At 41.0% G+C, this 18,355-nt stretch overlaps 1 protein-coding gene across 16 annotated transcripts in view; it reads right to left on the bottom strand.

Annotated features, from left to right (window-relative positions):
• Nucleotides 1-18,355, bottom strand: part of NRXN3 (neurexin 3) — a gene marked incomplete at both ends in the record, with an annotated part of 1,628,308 nt that overhangs the window by 1,197,313 nt on the left and 412,640 nt on the right. For 14 of the 16 annotated variants that reach the window (XM_082647291.1, XM_082647290.1, XM_082647293.1 and 11 more), the window contains one exon: nucleotides 15,911-16,072. In XM_082647291.1, coding sequence (XP_082503417.1) covers nucleotides 15,911-16,072 — 162 coding nt within the window. Of the gene's footprint in view, nucleotides 1-15,910; nucleotides 16,073-17,883; nucleotides 17,929-18,355 lie in introns of all 16 variants that reach the window. The other 2 variants (XM_082647278.1, XM_082647280.1) reach the window with 2 other exon arrangements.

Below are 18,355 nucleotides of genomic sequence, written 5' to 3' on the forward strand. Positions count from 1 at the left end.
CCAGAGAAAACTATAATTCAAAAAGGTACATGCATCCCAATGTTAATACCAGAACTATTTATAATGACCAAGACACGGAAGCAACCTAAATGTTCATCAATAGATGAACAGAAAAAGAAGAAGCAGTATATATACACAATGCAATACTACTCAGCCATAAAAAAATGAAACAATGCCATTTGCAGCAGCATAGCTAGACATAGACATTATCATACGAAGTGAAGTAAGTCAGAAAGAGAAAGACAAATACTATATGTTATCACTTATATGTGGAATCTAAAATACGACACAATGAACCTATTTACAAAACAGAAATATACAGACATAGAAAACAAACTTATGGTTACCAAAGGGGAAAGGGGGTGGGGGAGGGATAAATTAGGAGTTTGGAATTAGCAGATACAACTACTATATATAAAACAGACGAACAACAAAGTCCTACTGTATAGCATGGAACTATATTCACTATCCTGCAATAAACCACAATGGAAAAGAATATGAAAAAGAATATACACACACATATATTATATATATATATATATATTATATATATATATATATAAAACTGAATCACTTTGCTGTATACCAGAAACTAACACAACATTGTAAATCAGCTATACTTCAATTTAAAGAAAAAAGAAACCCATTTTATAGATGAAGAAACTGAGTTTCAGAGAAGCTGACTGACTTGTCCGAGGGCATGCAGATAGTAAGTGGCAGAACAAAACTTTAAGCCTGGAAGTCTGCCTCCAAAATCTGAGCTCCCACACAACATACCATATAAACGTGCTTGGAATTCAGAAATGACAAAGACCCCTGCTAACCAGGGTGACTGGTCAAGCAGGCAACCATGAGATGAGTCCTGGAAGAATGTGTAAGAGTCACATGGCACAGAGAACGGGTGAAATCCTTGGCTGGGATATCCAGATAAAGAAGTTTTAGAAGCAAGAACTCAGAACACATATTTAGAATAAGATGAAATAGCCACTCTGGTTAACTAGAGAGAGGAAGTATGAGGAAGAGGTGACAAAGTTGAAGCCAAACTACGGAAGGCCATGAGTGGGCAGCTGAAGAACACAGGCTCTTGGTGGACACTGGATGTTACTGAAAAGCAGCACAGAAGGCAAGGTGGGGCAGAATGCAGACTACAGAGACAGGCAGAGAGAATGGAGGTGGGGAAACTCGTTATGACACCACAACAACAGGTGAAGGCAGAGGGGGAGGAGAGAGCCGACTGTCCAGAAAGGAAAGAAATGAATGAGAAATACAACAAGGGGATTGTCAATGGGATTTGGGGCTGATGCGATGAGGGCAGAGGGGAAGAAGGGGAATGAGAAGGAAAGATCAGAGCTCACCCTGAGGTTTCCAACTTGAGTGAATGTGTGATGACAGTAGTGTCAGCTGTTCTAAACCTACCGGATTATATATAACCATGCATTCTTCTCACACTTAACACACTGCCCCTCCTCTGTTCTAGACAGATATGGATCATCCCATGTGAGTTTTCTCATCGTTCCTTTCTCAAACCTCAAAACCATTCTGTGTTTTGTCTCCTTTCCTACCATCTCTGGGAAAGAAGCAATTCTTCCTCTCCCTGAGTTTAAGAAAGTACTGGTCAAGGGAAGGATTTCATGTAAGGACAGGCTAGACTAGCACATGTTTGTAGCCTGCAAAGGAAAAACAAATAGAGAGGCAAGGATCAAAGGTGAAAGAGAGCGTGGGGATAATTGAAGAGTAGATGCCAGGAGGTGACGGGAGAGAAGGAGATGCTCAGCAGAGTTGAGCAGGTGAGCTTAGAAACCTGGAGGGACACCTTGTCCTCTGGAATAAAGGGAGAGAGAAAGTCAACCTAGATAGGAGACAAACAGCAAATGAAGACTCCAAGGTGGAGGTAAGCTTGACATGTTGATACTGCCTAACTTGGACCTTTTAAGACAAGCCGGATGTCTAAGCATAAACATTTTTCCTCTCACCCCCTCTCTCCCTGAGCCACAGCCACAATGGTCTCCTTACCATTTCTTTTTTTTAAATTGAAGTATAGTTGATTTACAATACTATTTTAGTTTCGGGTGTACAGCATAATGTTTCAACATTTTTACAGATTATACTCCACTGAAAGTCATTATAAGAGAATGGCTGTAATTCTCCCTGTGCTATACAATATATCCTTGTTGCATATCTATTTTATACTGAGTAGTTTGTATCTTTTAAGCCCATACCCCTAACTTGCCCCTCCCCCCGCCCCACTCCCCTCTGGTAACCACTAGCTTGTTTTCTATATCAGTCTCCTTGCCATGTCTTGAACATGTCAAGCTTTCCCTTGCCTGGGGTCCTTTTCATCCTCGCAGCTTCCTTTGATTGGAAGAGCCTCTCCCTGATCTTTGTGCAGTTGACTCTTTCTTGCATCTTAGGTCCCAGCTTAATTATCACCTCCTCAGAGGTGATAATTCCCTGACCACTCAGTCTAATAATGGAGACCCAACCTCCTTGCCACTCACTACCCCGTTATTCTCTTTTACTTCCTTCATACCACATATCATTATTGCAAAGTATCTTAATTAGGTCTTTACACATTTGCTATTAGTCTCCTTCAACCATAACATTAATTCCATAAGCTCAGGGACCCTATATATGGTCTCATTCACCACATACTCCAACACTTAGAGCAGATCTGATAACAGAGTAGTCGCTCCACGAATATACACTGCACTCATGAATAAGTCAATGAATGATATGCTGTTGAGAAAATGGATACAGGCAGAAATGGAAATTTAAAGCAATCGTTTTATTACTGATATTCACAAGTATTTATTAGTTTTTTGAAGAACATTTTCCATCTACTCATGTGCCAGGACTTATGCAACTCTAAAGGGAATACTCAATCTGTAAAAATCCTAGTCCCTGCTTACAAAAGCCCATACTATTAGGGAAACATATGAGCACAGATCATTAAAATACAATGTACTATAAACTATAATAGCACTTATAATGCAAGGCAGTTAAGAACTGAGAGCTGTGAGAGCATACAATAAAGTGCTCCTAACTTAAGCAAGGCAAAGCCAGAAGACACAATTCTACTAAAGTGCTGAGGACAGGTGTGGTGCTTTGGTGGGTGGCTGCAATCGCAGAGGGTATGGAGTAACCATGAGGTAGAGAAGGTGGGACACACATACAACTCTCCCAAGAAGTTTTCCACTGAAATAAGGAATGAACTAAGATGCAAATTCATCAGGAAACAGAATCAAGAAAATTATTTTGAGCATGTCTCTAGTTTGAGGGAATAGAAAAGAGGTGAAGAGAAAATCTAAGGTAACCGAAAAGGGAGGGATTCCTTAAAGGGGCTAAATCTCAGAAGAGGCAAAAGAGAATAGCAGTTACACTCAGAGAAGAGGAGGACAGCTCATCCTATAAGACAGAAGAAGAGAAGGTAGCAATAACTATCTTTGAAGGTAAATCTAAAAGTGGAGGGAGAAGAGTTTTAGCAAGCATAAGCTAAAGATTTTCTATGTTCTCCATGAAGTATGAGATCGACCATCTGCCAATACTGGCTGCTGAGGGAGAAGCTGGGGGAAAGGGAAGGAGGAGAATTTTACTGGTTGATAATTGGTGTGCAATGTTGCTGCCCTACGCTACATCTTCACTGATTTTCAAAGTGAAAAATGTGTCCTTCTATCTCTCTTGAAATTTATGCAGCAACTAGTTGTGGCATACTGTCCACATGGGGGGATGGAACACAAGGTTACAAAAGCACATAATGCTAATGTCAGAGTCGTTCTGGCATTTGCAAAGCAATTTTAAAAAACATTAGCTAATTAATTAGCTCAATGATGACTTTAATCCTGTAGGTATATATGTGTACAAGGACTACTTTTTCTGTCTCCTTTGAGGCATTTGAAGACACAAGAGACTTTGTCTCAGTGGGAATGCTGTGGTAGATTACATTTGCTGTAAATAAGTAACATTTTTAGAAAGCAATGAGTTCCACTGAATTTATCCTGAAGAAAAAACAAATGGCAAAGCTAAATGAGAGACTCCCAGAATCAGACTGAAAATTCACCATAAGCCCAGAAATCTCCTCATTCTGGCTTTCTGAGGGTATTGGAGGCAAATAGCTCCAACTTCACAGAAAATATTGGGCAGGAACAAAAGTACAGATGTGCTGCCCATCTCAAGAAAAAGGTGTTCCACTGCTTGGCGTTTATACCAAGAGGAGCTACTGCCCACTCAGGTCCCATAATAAAAATCATTCCTCCATTAACAGGTTGAGCAATATCAGTTTGCCCAGAGTCGGAAATCAAGCAAAAACTGCCTTCCTCTCAGAACAACCAAAGGCAAGGTGAAAGAAATACGTAACTGTATCCAGTCTCCCAGCAGGACATTTTTTGCCTGATTAAATGACCTCTCCTCTGAAGTGAAGCCTCTAAATAGTAGTGAGAGACCACTCCCTAGAGTGGCTTTAACCACAGAATTACCAACCTTTTCCTGAAAAGCTTCTTCCTTTTCTTCTTCACCAAGTCTTTCGATTGAGTTGATAGAGATGGCAGCAGGAGTCACGACGGCAACAGTATTTAGAGCTCAGCTCCAATCCTTGCTAACTGAGTGGCCCTGGGCAAGACGCCCACTATCTTTACATTCAAATTAGTAATGGTAACAGAATCCACCTCATATGTTTGTTTTGAGAATTAAATTAGGGAATACATACGAAACATTTAGCCACAGAGACATACTTCGCGTGCATCCACACTGTTAAGTGCTCAATAACTGGTAGTCTTTATTGCTGTTATTATGATTATAATTGCTGTGGTTATCATGGTTTTGGAGATGATGCCAGTGAAGGTCTGAGGAAAGAGAAATAATTATAAGTGACTAATAAGTGATGAGAGTGGCTGGGAACCTCAAATCCTACTGCAAGGGCAACTCTGTGAGTCTCGGTGGGACATGTGTAGTCAACTGATTTGGAGATTAATCAGGAAAGTCTTCAACACAATGAACCTGGTCTAATTAATAAGTCCCATTCTTCCTTTTCAGAAGGCTCATTCACTATAGGATCTTACGTGGGTTTTTTTTCTCCCCAGCTTTATTGAGATATGATTGGCATATAACATTGTAAGTTTAAGATATATAATGTGATAATTTGATACATATATTGTCATATTGAGTAAAGTAAGTCAGGCAGAGAAAGACAAATGATAATATTGCTTATATGTGGAATCTAAAAAAATGGTACAAATGAACCTATTTACAAAACAGAAATAGAGTCACAGATGTAGAAAATAAACTTATGGTTACCAAAGGGGAAAGGGGGGAGGGATAAATTGGGAGACTGGGTTTGACATATACACACTACTATATATAAAATAGATAACTAACAAGAACCTACTGTATAGCACAGGGAACTCTACTCAATACTCCGTAATGACCTATATGGGAATAGAATCTGAAAAAAAAGAATGGAGTATGTATATGTATAGGATCTTATGTTTAGAAGGAAGCTAGAAAATCAAGACTGTCTAGTCATTTGCGCTATAATCTCTTCTACAACCTCAGCAAGACGGTTGCCCAGACTTTGCTTGGATGCCTTGAGTGACAGAAAATACATTATTTTAAAGGCAACTTTGGACAGCTCTCATTGAAATGTTTTCCTTGTATTTAATACCCAGCTTCCACTCAACTGCCCCAGTTCTTCTTCCTGAAGATATATGAACCATGTCCAAATACACTTCATAAGACAGTCCTTCACATACGAAGACAACTCTCAACCCATGAGCTCAGGCATCTTTCCCTCAGGTTAAATGTTCCTGGATCCATCAGTCAACTCTTTTTATGTCAGACTCTTGAGCACACTGCTATCTGTTTCGTAGCTCGGCTCTAAACATGTTCTGTCAACTAGTCAGCTAACCTTTTAAGTGCTTATCATTCAGAACTGAAGAGAAATATTCCCAGTAACCAGATTATCACACAGTGGTGATGATGATGGTGTTGATAAACACAATTTACCAAGCATTTTCTATATGCCAAGCATTGTTCTAAGGGGTTTAAAATTATTATCTCAGTTAATACAACAACCCTATCAAGTAGGTATAATTATTCCACCCATTTAATAAATAAGCAAAGTGAGGTACAGAGAGGGTTAAGTAACTTGCCCAGCATTCCACAGATTGTGGGAATAGAAACGGGTTTTGCAGCCAAGAACTCTCGCTCCAGAGCGTACTATTTTCGCCAATAAATTATACTATAGAACTGTCACCTCCTTTGTTTTCATCCCTTTATTAATTCAGTCTCAGAACATTAAGGCACGTAATTTCTATCGTTCTCAGCTCCCTGCCATTCACAAAGTTGACGAGCATGCTCTCTTACCTTCCCTCAAGCCCCTAATAAATGGCGAGTAAGACAAAGCATTGGACATTCACCAGAAACTTCCATGTAAGTCAAAATGGACCCATTTACCAGGACCCAGTGGTATATTTAAATAGACACTGCTTTACTGAATAGCTCTTACATCCAATCCCTTTTTTCCCATCTTGTGGATGAGGATATCACAAAGGGTATTGCCAAATACCTTGCTGATACTTCGCTATGCTAGACCCACGGTACTTTTCTGAGCTTTAAGTATAGTAACAATATTGAATAATATGTGAGTTTAGTTTGCTTATATGGCTTGTTTTTAGTGTTTTTAGTGAATGACTATGGTTCTCTTTTTTCTTCGGTGGGCTCATATCTTCTGTTAATCATGCAATCCAAAATCTTTCCCAGATGCCAATGAAGTTCGTAAGCCCATAACTTGCACTATCTACACTTTTTCTATCTTTAGTCATTACAAACCTCCCCCATTCTCTACAGTTTCTCAAAAACCAACTGGATTTCAAAAATCTTATTTTCAAATTCTCTCTGTATCATTCATCTAAGTCAATAAATTTGAATTAATGCAGACCAATCAGGTGCTTTCTAACAGGCTCTGATATTAAATTTCCTAACTTTGTCTATCTTTTCCCGGCCAAAGACCTGTTTTCTTGTCAGAGAAGACAGGGGTAAAATAGGAGTGAGGAATTCTTTCACATCATTTAGGGCTCTGTTGCCAATGACAGAAAATCTAGCTCATGCTGGCTTAGAGAGAAGAAGGAATGTAATCAATCATGGCTGGAAAGGCAGAGGTAGTCTAGGTGGAAGAATGTTTGATCCAGGGCCTTAAAATGTCACCAGAACCTAGTTTCTCCCCATATTTTAGCTCTGCTTTTCTCCATTCTAGCTTCATTTTTAGTCCCATTGTGGCAGCAAGATGGCGGCCAGAAGGTCAGTTTTATACCATCCCAAGTTGTAGCTCAAAGGAAGGAGAAGTACCCCCCTACAAGATATAAACAGAGTCCTGAGACTGAATGTCACTGATCCAAACTGTGACATTAGGTGTGGGTTAGGTGCCCAGCTATGAACAAAATAACCACAGCCAGAGTAATGGAAGTTCCTGATGGACTTAGAGCTCACATGCTCATCAGGTGAGCCAGGAATGGAGTCAATGCCACTACATCACTGGACTGAGCATGAAGGAAAATAAAAATCAAGAAACATTTATTGAAATAAGGGAAAATGAATACCAGATCTCTTAAAAAAATGTTTACTGTATCTCACTTCTCCATCAATAGCCCATCAGTTATAAGTAGCAAACCATTCTTTAATATCTTCTTCAGGCATTAACTGAAGAACGTCTTTCTGTTTGCCACAGCCCTGCAACACTAAATATCCTGCGGCTTCAGCCCCGCTGACACTCTTCCTCAGGTACACACCACTTTCTTACAGCCACCCTGGGCTAAGTGCTCACACCTTGCCTCCTCTGTGAAATAAACCTCATATTCATCATACATCCCCAGTAGCTCAGGGCTTTGTCTCCTCTTCCTCTGTGGCATCAAATGCCATTCTCTCCCCTGCCCATTTCAGCTCCTGGTAATCCAGAAGGTAATCTCTTTTCAAGAAGATCCAGTTTATCTTCTTCAAAAATTTTCATTCTTAAACTGACTCACATGACATTGCCAATATTTGACTTTTTTTTTTTACCCAGAAAAATGGCAATTTCTATGGTCAACCCAATAGGCCTCTCCTGAGACACAGTTTCTCCTCTTTCTTGTCTTCTTCTGCTACATTCTTCCAATTTCCCAGATTCTGATTCATGTTTCTACTTTTTTTTTCTGCCTTGTTGGAATCTTGTCCTTCTTGGTCTCCTTTTTGCATTGGCCCTTCCATTCTGCCATGGCATTCTTCCCTCCAAGCTCACACTGTGCGTATCTTCCTAAGGATGGGGAAATAAATTCTGCTTTGCTATCCAACTTGTCTTTCTACGTTAGAAGTATTCCACAGTAGTGTGTGTTTGGTTTGACAATGATAACGATCTGCATTTTACAGATCAAGACATGGGTGTTCAAAGAGGTTGTATGGTTTTCTAATTAGTACCAGAAATGCATCTGGCAGCCAGGTTCTAATTCAGTTGCTCTTTTTTAAGATACATTGGATTCTCCTAACTTCTGCAGTTTTTTAATTGCAGAAACAGCAAATAGCAGTAAGTGCTTCCTTAAACATACCTGATCAATTTGGTTTCATTTATTAACATAAATAGTAGCATTAGCATTTGCACAGTGCTTTACAGTTTATAAAGCACCTCCATCTTTTTTATCCCATTTGTTCCCAACATGAAAGTGCCTGAAGTAAGTATTATTATCTGATGAAAAAACTGAGGCTAAGAGCATTCAAGTGGCTTGCTAAGAGTCTTGCAGCTGGTAATGAATGAGTCTACACAAGACTCAAACCCTGGACTTGTGCTTCCAAAGTCAACCCTCCTCTCATCTTCCATGTTGACCCTAAAACCCTCACTGGATCTTGCTCATCATGGGACCACACAGTATTCTCAAAGCTATAGGAAAAAGGAAATTTTTAGGCCCAATGCCATGACCTAAATTTGCCTAGTAATGGACAGAGTGATTTATCCCCACCTGAGAAATCAGGAAGGACACCAAAACAAGAGCCTGAGAAGCACAGAGGCAGGAAAAATGAGAACAGGGCTAAAAAAAGTATAGCGAGTGAAAAAGAGGACAATACAAAAGAATAACCAGAAGAGAAATTGTGATCGCATAACAGATAGCAGAAAAGACAGTGAGACAGGACAAAATAGGCATATATTTTTTTAAAAGAAAAGCAACAACAAACACAGTATCCTAAAGCCCACAGGTGCCAGCAATTCAAATAAACATATAGCAACTAACAGAATTAACACAGCCTTAAATAGCCTGGCTCACCAGATGTGGACTCCTATCAGGGTTCTATAAAATGTAAAGTTATTACAGATTAAACCATTAATCATCTGTCCAGAGACTATCTCTGGCTGCAAAATCCCATTCAGTTTTAAATGGCTAATAATCACAAAGGGATGTGGATTGTAATGTGCACAATGATGTTCTACCCAATCCTTTTTCCTTTAAATATGTGTTCCACTCACCCCGTTCTCCTGCTTTCCTTCCTCCCCACTAGAGATGCCATGAGAAAAGAAAGGTGGGATAGACCAGTCGGTCTCAGAGTTCTCAGCAGCAGGTGAGCTTCTCCATGGGCAATGGAGAGCCAAATGGAGAACCAACATGCCAGCGGAGAAGTAACAGTTTGAGGGGAAAGGAAGATGGTGTAGAAAGAACTAAGTCAAACAACACAGAAGACGCCAACACACAGGATATTGTGATGGGCTTTAGTCAGCTCCCTGGTCCTCATAATAGAGACACTATTCATGCAACTCAGCCTTGATTTGGCTTTCCTCTACTGCACTGTGCTTCATCCAACGATAGTAGCTCAGTAATGTCAAGGACAGAGGAAAGGAGAAATAAATGTCCTGACAAGGAGGGTCATTGGAAACTGAAATGGGAGTTAGAAGGAAGCACTTTTCTGCAGAAACCTGAAGATTGAGAGAGGCACTCTCCTGGCCCAGTGCTAAAGCCAATGGACCAGCCTTCCCAACGCTTCCTCATCTCCCTAGGACAAAAAGATGAATCAAGTAGAAGTAGTAGATGGACTAACTTCAGTTCTCAAGGAATTTAAAGTCTGACGGACAAGCTGTCAATCTATGTCATTCTACTACTTCAGATCCTTCAATGGCTCTCCATTACCCAAAGTCCAAGGGTAGAGGGTGATATAAAGCTCTCTATGACCTGGCCCCTACCTAACTTTTCAGATACATTTTCAGAACTCCTGATCTTATATTTTGTGCCCTGACATTGGCAAACTGTTTGTAAGTTCCTCACCCAGACACCACGACGTGCCCTGTCTCTGGGCCCTTGCTCATGCTGCCCCATCACCCCGAAGCATCACTTCTTCCCTGTTCATTTCTACCTGCCTTCAAGCCTTGGGCATCATCTCCTCCACAGTGTTTTCCTGAACCCCATGATATACTAAGTCCTTCTCCTCAGCAGCCCCACCGCGCCTGTGAATGCCTCTTTTTTTGTGCATTAACTGCTTTTCCTTGAAATTATATTTGTGTGTCTCCCACTAACTGTGAGGTCCTCTGAGGCAAGAACTGTGTCTGATTCATCTCTGTGTCTTAGCACAGTCCTTGGCATACTGTATCTTTTCAGCATATACCTGTGGATCTAAACTCTGCCACATTTTAGAGCTCCATGAGGTTAGCTCAGTAATGAATTAATTAATTTATTTGTTCCAGACATGCTTATTGAGTGTTTTATTTTATGCCAGGAACTCTTCTAGGTGCTGGGGAAACACCTGTGAACAGATGAGGCCTTTGTCCTCAGGGAGCTTACATTTTCGTAGAAGGGCGATTGACAGTTGTCAAATAAACCAGTGTCCAAAGGAAACAGACTAGGTAATGACTGAGGGTGGGTAGGATGGGTTATTCCAACTTCAGTGAAGATGAGAGAATTTTAGTAAGGCAAACCTCAGAATAAAGTTGTGTTTTTCCCCCAGATAGTGATTTGGTAACATGGGAAATACAAACATACGCACGTGCTAATGTATATTCACTTACTCTTAAATTTATTTCATAAACTGTTTTATAAGAATGATTACATAATCCTTAATCATAATTATTGTAGCAAAACATCATTGTATATTTATGTATGGTTTCACTTTTATGTGTATTATTTTATTTGTTCTTAAGAACACAACAGAGGTCTTATCATCTCCATGTTATAGGTTAGGAAACTGAGGCTCAAATAAGGTCAGTGGCTTATTCCAGGCCATATAGCCAGTAAAGTAATAAAGCTGGTATTCCCAATCAGGTTTTCTGATTTTAAACCCAGTATTCTTTTCATTTATACTATGATGCCTCCTCAAAGCCTTTTCAATCCCGTTCTTCTCAGAGTGGGTTCCAACCCATTTCTTTTAGTCTTGCTGGGCCTTTTTATGTAATACTTCACTCATTTCAGATAGCTGGGAGGTTCCTAAAAGATTCAACTATTGCCATGTCAGGATGTTCTTTAATGATCCCAAGAAAGTCACATTGTCAATAGTGCCTAAGAGCATTTATCTAAAAGCTTTTTTTTAAACTTACAAACATGTGATTTCATTTGGCAAATATTTATTGAGCGCCCACTAGGTGCTAAGAACAATTCTAAGAGCTGGGGACACAACAAGAACAAAAATATGACAGACGTGTTAAAACACAAAAGCACGAAGAGGTACAAGGTGGGGATTTTTGTGATGCTTGAGTGGACAAAAATATTGAATTGATAACTAGGGCATGCAGAGTACTTCAATAATTGGATGATAACATGGACCCTCTCTGTCACACTTTTACTCTGGAATCAAGTTAGAAGCTGTGTGCACAGGTGAAATCCACAATCACTTTGACTCGAGTGGAGCCAGCAATATCACAAAAACAAACAACCCAATCCAAAAATGAGCAGAAGACGTAAATAGACATTTCTCCAAAGAAGACGTACAGATGGCCGAAAACTACATGAAAAGATGCTCAACATCACTAATCATTAGAGAAATGAAAATCAAAACCACAATGAGGCATCACCTCACACCAGTCAGAACGGCCATCATCAAAAAATCTATAAGCAATAAATGCTGCAGAGGGTATGGAGAAAAGGGAACCCTCCTACACTGTTGGTGGGAATGTAAATTGATACAGCCACTATGGAGAACAGCATGGAGGTTCCTTAAAAACCTAAAAATAGAACTACCATATGACCCAGCAATCCCACTACTGGGCATATACCCTGAGAAAACCTTATAATTCAAAAAGAGTCACGTACCACAATGTTCACTGCAGCTCCATTTACAATAGCCAGGACATGGAAGCAACCTAAGTGTCCATCGACAGATGACTGGATAAAGAAGATGTGGCACATATGTACAATGGAATATTACTCAGCCATAAAAAGGAATGAAATTGAGTTACTTGTAGTGAGGTGGATGGACCTAGAATGTCATACAGAGTGAAGTAAGTCAGAAAGAGAAAAACAAATACCGTAGACTAACACATATACATGGAATCTAAAAAAAAAAAAAATGGTTCTGAAGAACCTAGAGGCAGGACAGGAATAAAGACGCAGGCGTAGAGAATGGACTTGAGGACATGAGGAGGGGTAAGGGGAAGCTGGGATGAAGTGAGAGAGTGGCATGGACATATATACACCACCAAATGTAAAATAGATAGCTAGTGGGAAGCAGCCACATAGCACAGGGAGATCAGCTCGGTGCTTTGTGACCACCTAGAGGGTGGGATAGGGAGGGTGAGAGGGAGACACAAGAGGGAGGGGATATGGGGATATATGTATACATATAGCTGATTCACACTTTGTTGTACAGCAGAAACTAACACAACATTGTAAAGCATTTATACTCCAATAAGGATATGATAGATAGACAGATAGATAGATAAAAGAGTGGAGCCAGAACTTAACTTTCAGGTGTGAAGTAACTGTAGTTCCAAAGATAAAAACTATTTTGTGCCACACACAAAGTATCAACGATCTGGAAGAGAAATCCCATAAGGTCTTCACCATGTCCCCACTTTGAAAAAAATGAAACATAAAAGCACCCAGCTCAGCTTAAGGCCGCTTAGAGCCACAAATGGCCAGAGGTGACAGAAAAAGAAAGAAAGAGAAAGAAAGAGATAGGGAAGGGAAGAAGAGTTGTAAAATAACGGCTGACTGTTCTAAGGGGAAATAGTTAAAGTGTGTAAGTGGGATTTATCAAGGAGGGAAGTCCCAACATAGCTGGAAGCTTTTACTGTTTACGAAATTGTCAAAGAGAAATGCCAGGAACAAGAGAAGAATTTCCTAGACTTTCCCACAGAAAAGTGAATTATGATTAAATGGAAAGAAAGACTATGCCAGGATTTCATTAAACTCAAAGCTATCTGTTTAAAGCACTCAGACAAACGAGAAGGCCTCCCAACTCCCTTAGAAAGACCATACTATATACGTAAAGGAGAGATGGTGCAAAAGTTTATATTAAGTTCTTGTTTCGCCTACCACCTCCTTCACTGTTTTGGACTTTCTTTCTTCTAACTTGATCTGGATTTAAATTCTGCTTAGCTGCTAGCTAAGATATGTGCATATTTTTATTACTATTACTGTTATTTCTGTCACTGACACTGGTTTTCAGAACTGCCTTTAATTTTTAAGCTATTAAGCGCCACTTTTCACAGACTTCTGAAGCTGTCTGCTCTCCATCTGGACAGTGTAGTATGTGAGTACGTGTGCATGGGTGTGCGTGTGTGTGCAGATTTTATTTACTTTAGGTTCTGCATGGATAAAATCATCAGAGATATCTTCATGTTTTTATGAGACTTGTTTCAAAATATTCACGGGCATCCTTCCTGATTGATAGATCTGCGGTTGGGAAATTGCTCCTTTGTCTCAAAATACATAATGGAGAGATAGTTCAACATAATTGTGTGCAGGGGAAAATTAGTCCTAGAGGCCACCCCTAGACCCAGTCCAGGAGAAACTCCAGGCTCAGGGCTGCTTCACGACAAAAATGGACAAGCTCTCCACAGCAGTCAATGCCTAATTCATTCCTGAGCTACAAACGTGGAACAAGAATGCTCCTATCTGGGCTTCCCTGGTGGCACAGTGGTTGAGAGTCCGCCTGCCAATGCAGGGGACACGGGTTCGTGCCCCGGTCTGGGAGGATCCCACATGCCGCGGAGCGGCTAGGCCCGTGAGCCATGGCCGCTGAGCCTGCGCGTCCGGAGCCTGTGCTCCGCAACGGGAGAGGCCACAACAGTGAGAGGCCCGCATACCTCATGAGAGTGCAATTCCAATGGAGTGTGATTTAATGGTGTTTAAGAATCTTTCAGGGTTCATTAGACAGAGTAGTTTATACCGTTATTCTATTCAAATAGGAGTAAATCCCAGGGAAGAAGTGTGCTATGTCTACTGCAGTTCCGTCGGGAATGACCTGTGGAGACCCTGTAGCCAGCAGAAGCCTAGGTAATGTCCAGCAGAGAGAGGAAAACTCTCTAAGACTTTTCTCCTGTCATTTTTCCTTCAGAACAAGAACAATACAAAGCTGTAATTGGATTTTTCCCTCCTTTGTCATGTCTCTCCTTCCTCCCCCTTTCCCTCAATGCACACATGGTTTATTGCAGCAAGGCCCAGCTCAAATATCAATTCTTCTCCAATGCTGACTCCCACCTAAAATGTATCTGTTTCCTCTGCTCAATTAGATCACTTCATCTGTGGCACTGAACACACAGTGCCCTGAGCTATAATTGTTCCCTTACAGATCTCATCTCTCTTCCCAGATTACAAAGTCTTCAAACACGGAGACCGTGGTTTGCAAAGAGCCATTCAGGTTAGTTACAGCACAAAAAAGGTACCCAATGATTATTTGATAAATGTCTCCATTCAATAAATAATTATTATGCACCTGCTCTATGCCAGGTATAACAGACGCAACTCCTGTCTAGACACAGCTCACAGCCGAGTGGCGTGAGTGAATGCACGTGCGATGCCATCTCATATGTAACTGATGTGCAACAAATTTCAAATAACCATAATAAGAATAAAACATGTGCCCTGAGAGGAGGCTCATAACATGTCACAAGGGATCTTTATCTACAAGAAAGAACACTGTTAGCTTCTCAAGGAATTTCCACAGGGAAATGGTATAGCTATCTTAGGCAATCAAGCTTAGTTTAGATTAAACAAAAAAGTGCAGTGCACTGCTCTGATGACACTGTGTGCTGAAAGAACTCCAGCAAATCAAGTCTGATTTTTTTTGCCTCAACAATTGACCTTAGAGATTGAACTTACACTTGACTGAAGCTCCTTTGCTCTCAGACAGAGGTCTCAACACATTAGCTACAATAGTAATAAATGAGTAATGGTAAAGCTCCACTGCTTTCTCACAGCTGCTAGCTCTCAGGGAGGAAAAAAAAAAAGGAAAAACGAGTCTTCTGGGCCTTAATGTTATATTCTGAGAACTTTCCTTCATCTCGAATAATGAGACTCTTGGGAACACCAAGCTTAGCAAAGGTAAAATAATACATAAGTTATGTTTCAGACAAGACACACAACCACAAATTGAGCCACTTTTAGCTAAGGCTTCCCTACTTGCCAAGTCAAAAATACAAAATCAAACTTCACACAGGTCTAGTTCCTTGTGATTTCAAAGTCCTTTCGTCTGAGTTATTTCATGTAATTTATAAAGCACAGCTTCCTGTGGGATCAGGTTCCTCATTAGTTAGATGAGGAAACAGAACCACAGGGTACTTAAGTGGCGAACCCAAGGTCCTGCAACCAGCTTAAACTGGGATCAAAACCTAGGGCCTCTACTTTTAAGTCCAGAGTCTTTTCTGCTACAACCTATGGCCTCACAGAATAGATCAGAGGACAGATCCAGTCACTGACCTGAAAATTTCATTTGTTCTTAGACAGTCAGTGCATTAAATGGAATGGGTGAACCTTACCTCTTTAAGGCAGCCCATGAAGTTGTTGCTGACGGGTGAGCCTGGCAAGTCAGCGGTGCTTGGGCTTCCTCCCACATAGAAGAAGTCATCTGAGCCCAGCATGGTGTAGTCCTCTTGAGTGTAGCCAGTCGTGGTAAGGATGCCATCCACAGAGATTGTCACCTGGTGGAGGGACATAGGGACAAAAAAAAAATCCCAACAATGACCTTACAGTCCTATCAAAATCCAGGGGCTTCCCCTACCAGTGGCATCACTTTCATTAAGATTTGGGTGAGGTATTCTCTCTAATTTGGATTGATTTTTGGTATGTGCAGCCAAGTTCCATTTTCTGGTCTGCCTCCCTGCGGCCCAAGCCTCCAGTGTCTCCCTGCAGACTCCTGGGAGAGTTTTTCCGGAACTGCCAAGCTGAGCAACTCGCTCTACCCATTGCCCTCTTCACTCAGTCAGGCTAGAAAATGGAACTATCCTCAGACGTCTCAGTTCATTGGTAAAATGAGCATTGACTTTTGAAAGATTGTCATTTATAGTGGTCGTGAGAAACAGCAAAGGAGATGTTTGACAATGGGGTTTGTTAGGGGGTTGGTCTTTGGTTGTTGATGGTTTTTTTCTTTTTCTTTTCTTTTTCTTTTTTTATTTGTTTCTTTTTGGGCTCACACCACGCTGACAAACATGCATTCAGGGAGGGAAGGAAAAGCGTCTTGATTTTGATGAGTCACGGGTGATACATGCCACGGACTACCCAGGACACCAACCCCTGTCCTCCCTTGTGTGCCATCACCACCAGCCAGAGAAGAAATGATCCAAACCAAAAAAGGCAACGCTAACAAAAAGAATGATGAGGCATAATAGCCAAAATAATAACAATGCCCACAGGAAATAGACGGCACCCGTACACCCAACATCCATGAAAGGAGCAGAGGGCACAGAGAAGAGATGGGGCCTCGAAGCGTGCACACACCGTACACTGACACACCCATGCGAAAACCATCTGGAGCCAAGAGAGAAGGCGGAAGAATAAAGGGAGGGAAGTGGGACAAGGGTGAAGAGCGCTAAAGAAGAGAATCAAAATCCACTTCACACTTACATGCACTAAACCAACGGAAAAACAAGATGGGAGTGAAAAGAACACACACTCAAAACTAAAGGGGAGTCTTTCCCCTGCCTGCCACCCTCCCTTACTAACAAAAAAGAAAAGAAAAAGTCCAAACCCAACCCCAAAATATATGAAGGGTGAGAGGAGCATGAAGAAGCATGGAGACAAAAGAGAGAGAGAGGAGAACGTGGAGTGGGGTTGATGACTGGTAGGTTGTTAGTACTGAGGAGGAAAACAAGGGAACAGATTCTGATGCCCATGGGGAAATTCACGAGACAGGAACATGCCATGCAGAGTTTGTACGGAGAACACAAATTGGCACAGCTCCCTTTGGCCAAGGTGGGAAGTACGGTGAAAGGAGGGAAAGGAAGAATACAGGAAGTCGAGTACTTTCCTCCCCAGATCACCTGTGGCAGCCGTGGCCACACAAAAGGGAAAGAAAAAAGGGATTCGGGAGTGGGGAAGGGGGAAAAGAAAGGAGGACAAGTGAGGGGTAGGAAGACACGGAGAGAAGAAAGTCCTCAATAGAAATCTCTGTTGTCCCTAGTCGATAACTTGGAACTCGCAAAATAAGAAAACAAAACAGAACGAATTTAGCTCAACAAAGAACATTTCTTTAAAAAAAACTTTTTTTTTAGGAAAAAAAAATTACAAAGTAGAGAAAAGGAAAACTGTCCCAACCAAACTCATCCAAATATTGTCAGGACAGGTGCATCCCCTTCCATTTTCTTCTTAAAGAAAAAGAAAGGCTCGTATTTAATTCAACAGAAAATTTTAAAAGAAGAAACAACTCTAAAGAGGATAAAAGGGGGGTTTGGGGAGGAAAAGGGGGGCAACACACGGCAAACCCAAAAAAAGAGACAATAAGAATGATATCTACCAGACAATGTAGTTTGTTTACCATAGCGTGTCCGATGCCTGAGTGCTTTGCGGAAAAGGGGGAAGAAAGGAAATTAAAAATTGTGAACAGAACGATTGTTAATTAAAAAAACTAAAAACAAAGATGAGTCATTAGGGTGTTAGTACATTCGTCGGTTAGTAAAATGACACATTGCATGAATGATCTTGTGTTAGTTTTTCAAAAAAAAGGCACCCGACACAGAAAAAGAGAGTGGGGGAAGACAATGAGACCAAGACTCTATGGAAAACCTGGGGACCTGGGGCACAGCCAGGAAAGGAGCTGCAGTCCACCTTGTCTTTGTAACTCCCCTCTTCTCCCAAATACACTCAGACCAGACCTCACCCCAGTCAGAATTAGCATCATACTTACTTTCCAAGAGCTGTTCTGAAAGAACACAGCCCTGCTCCCTTCCCACCCTCTAGCACAAACACAATCCATCTGTCCTGAAAGA

Source organism: Grampus griseus (assembly GCF_964374135.1).
Source record: "Grampus griseus genome assembly, chromosome: 2".
NCBI lineage: Eukaryota > Metazoa > Chordata > Mammalia > Artiodactyla > Delphinidae > Grampus > Grampus griseus.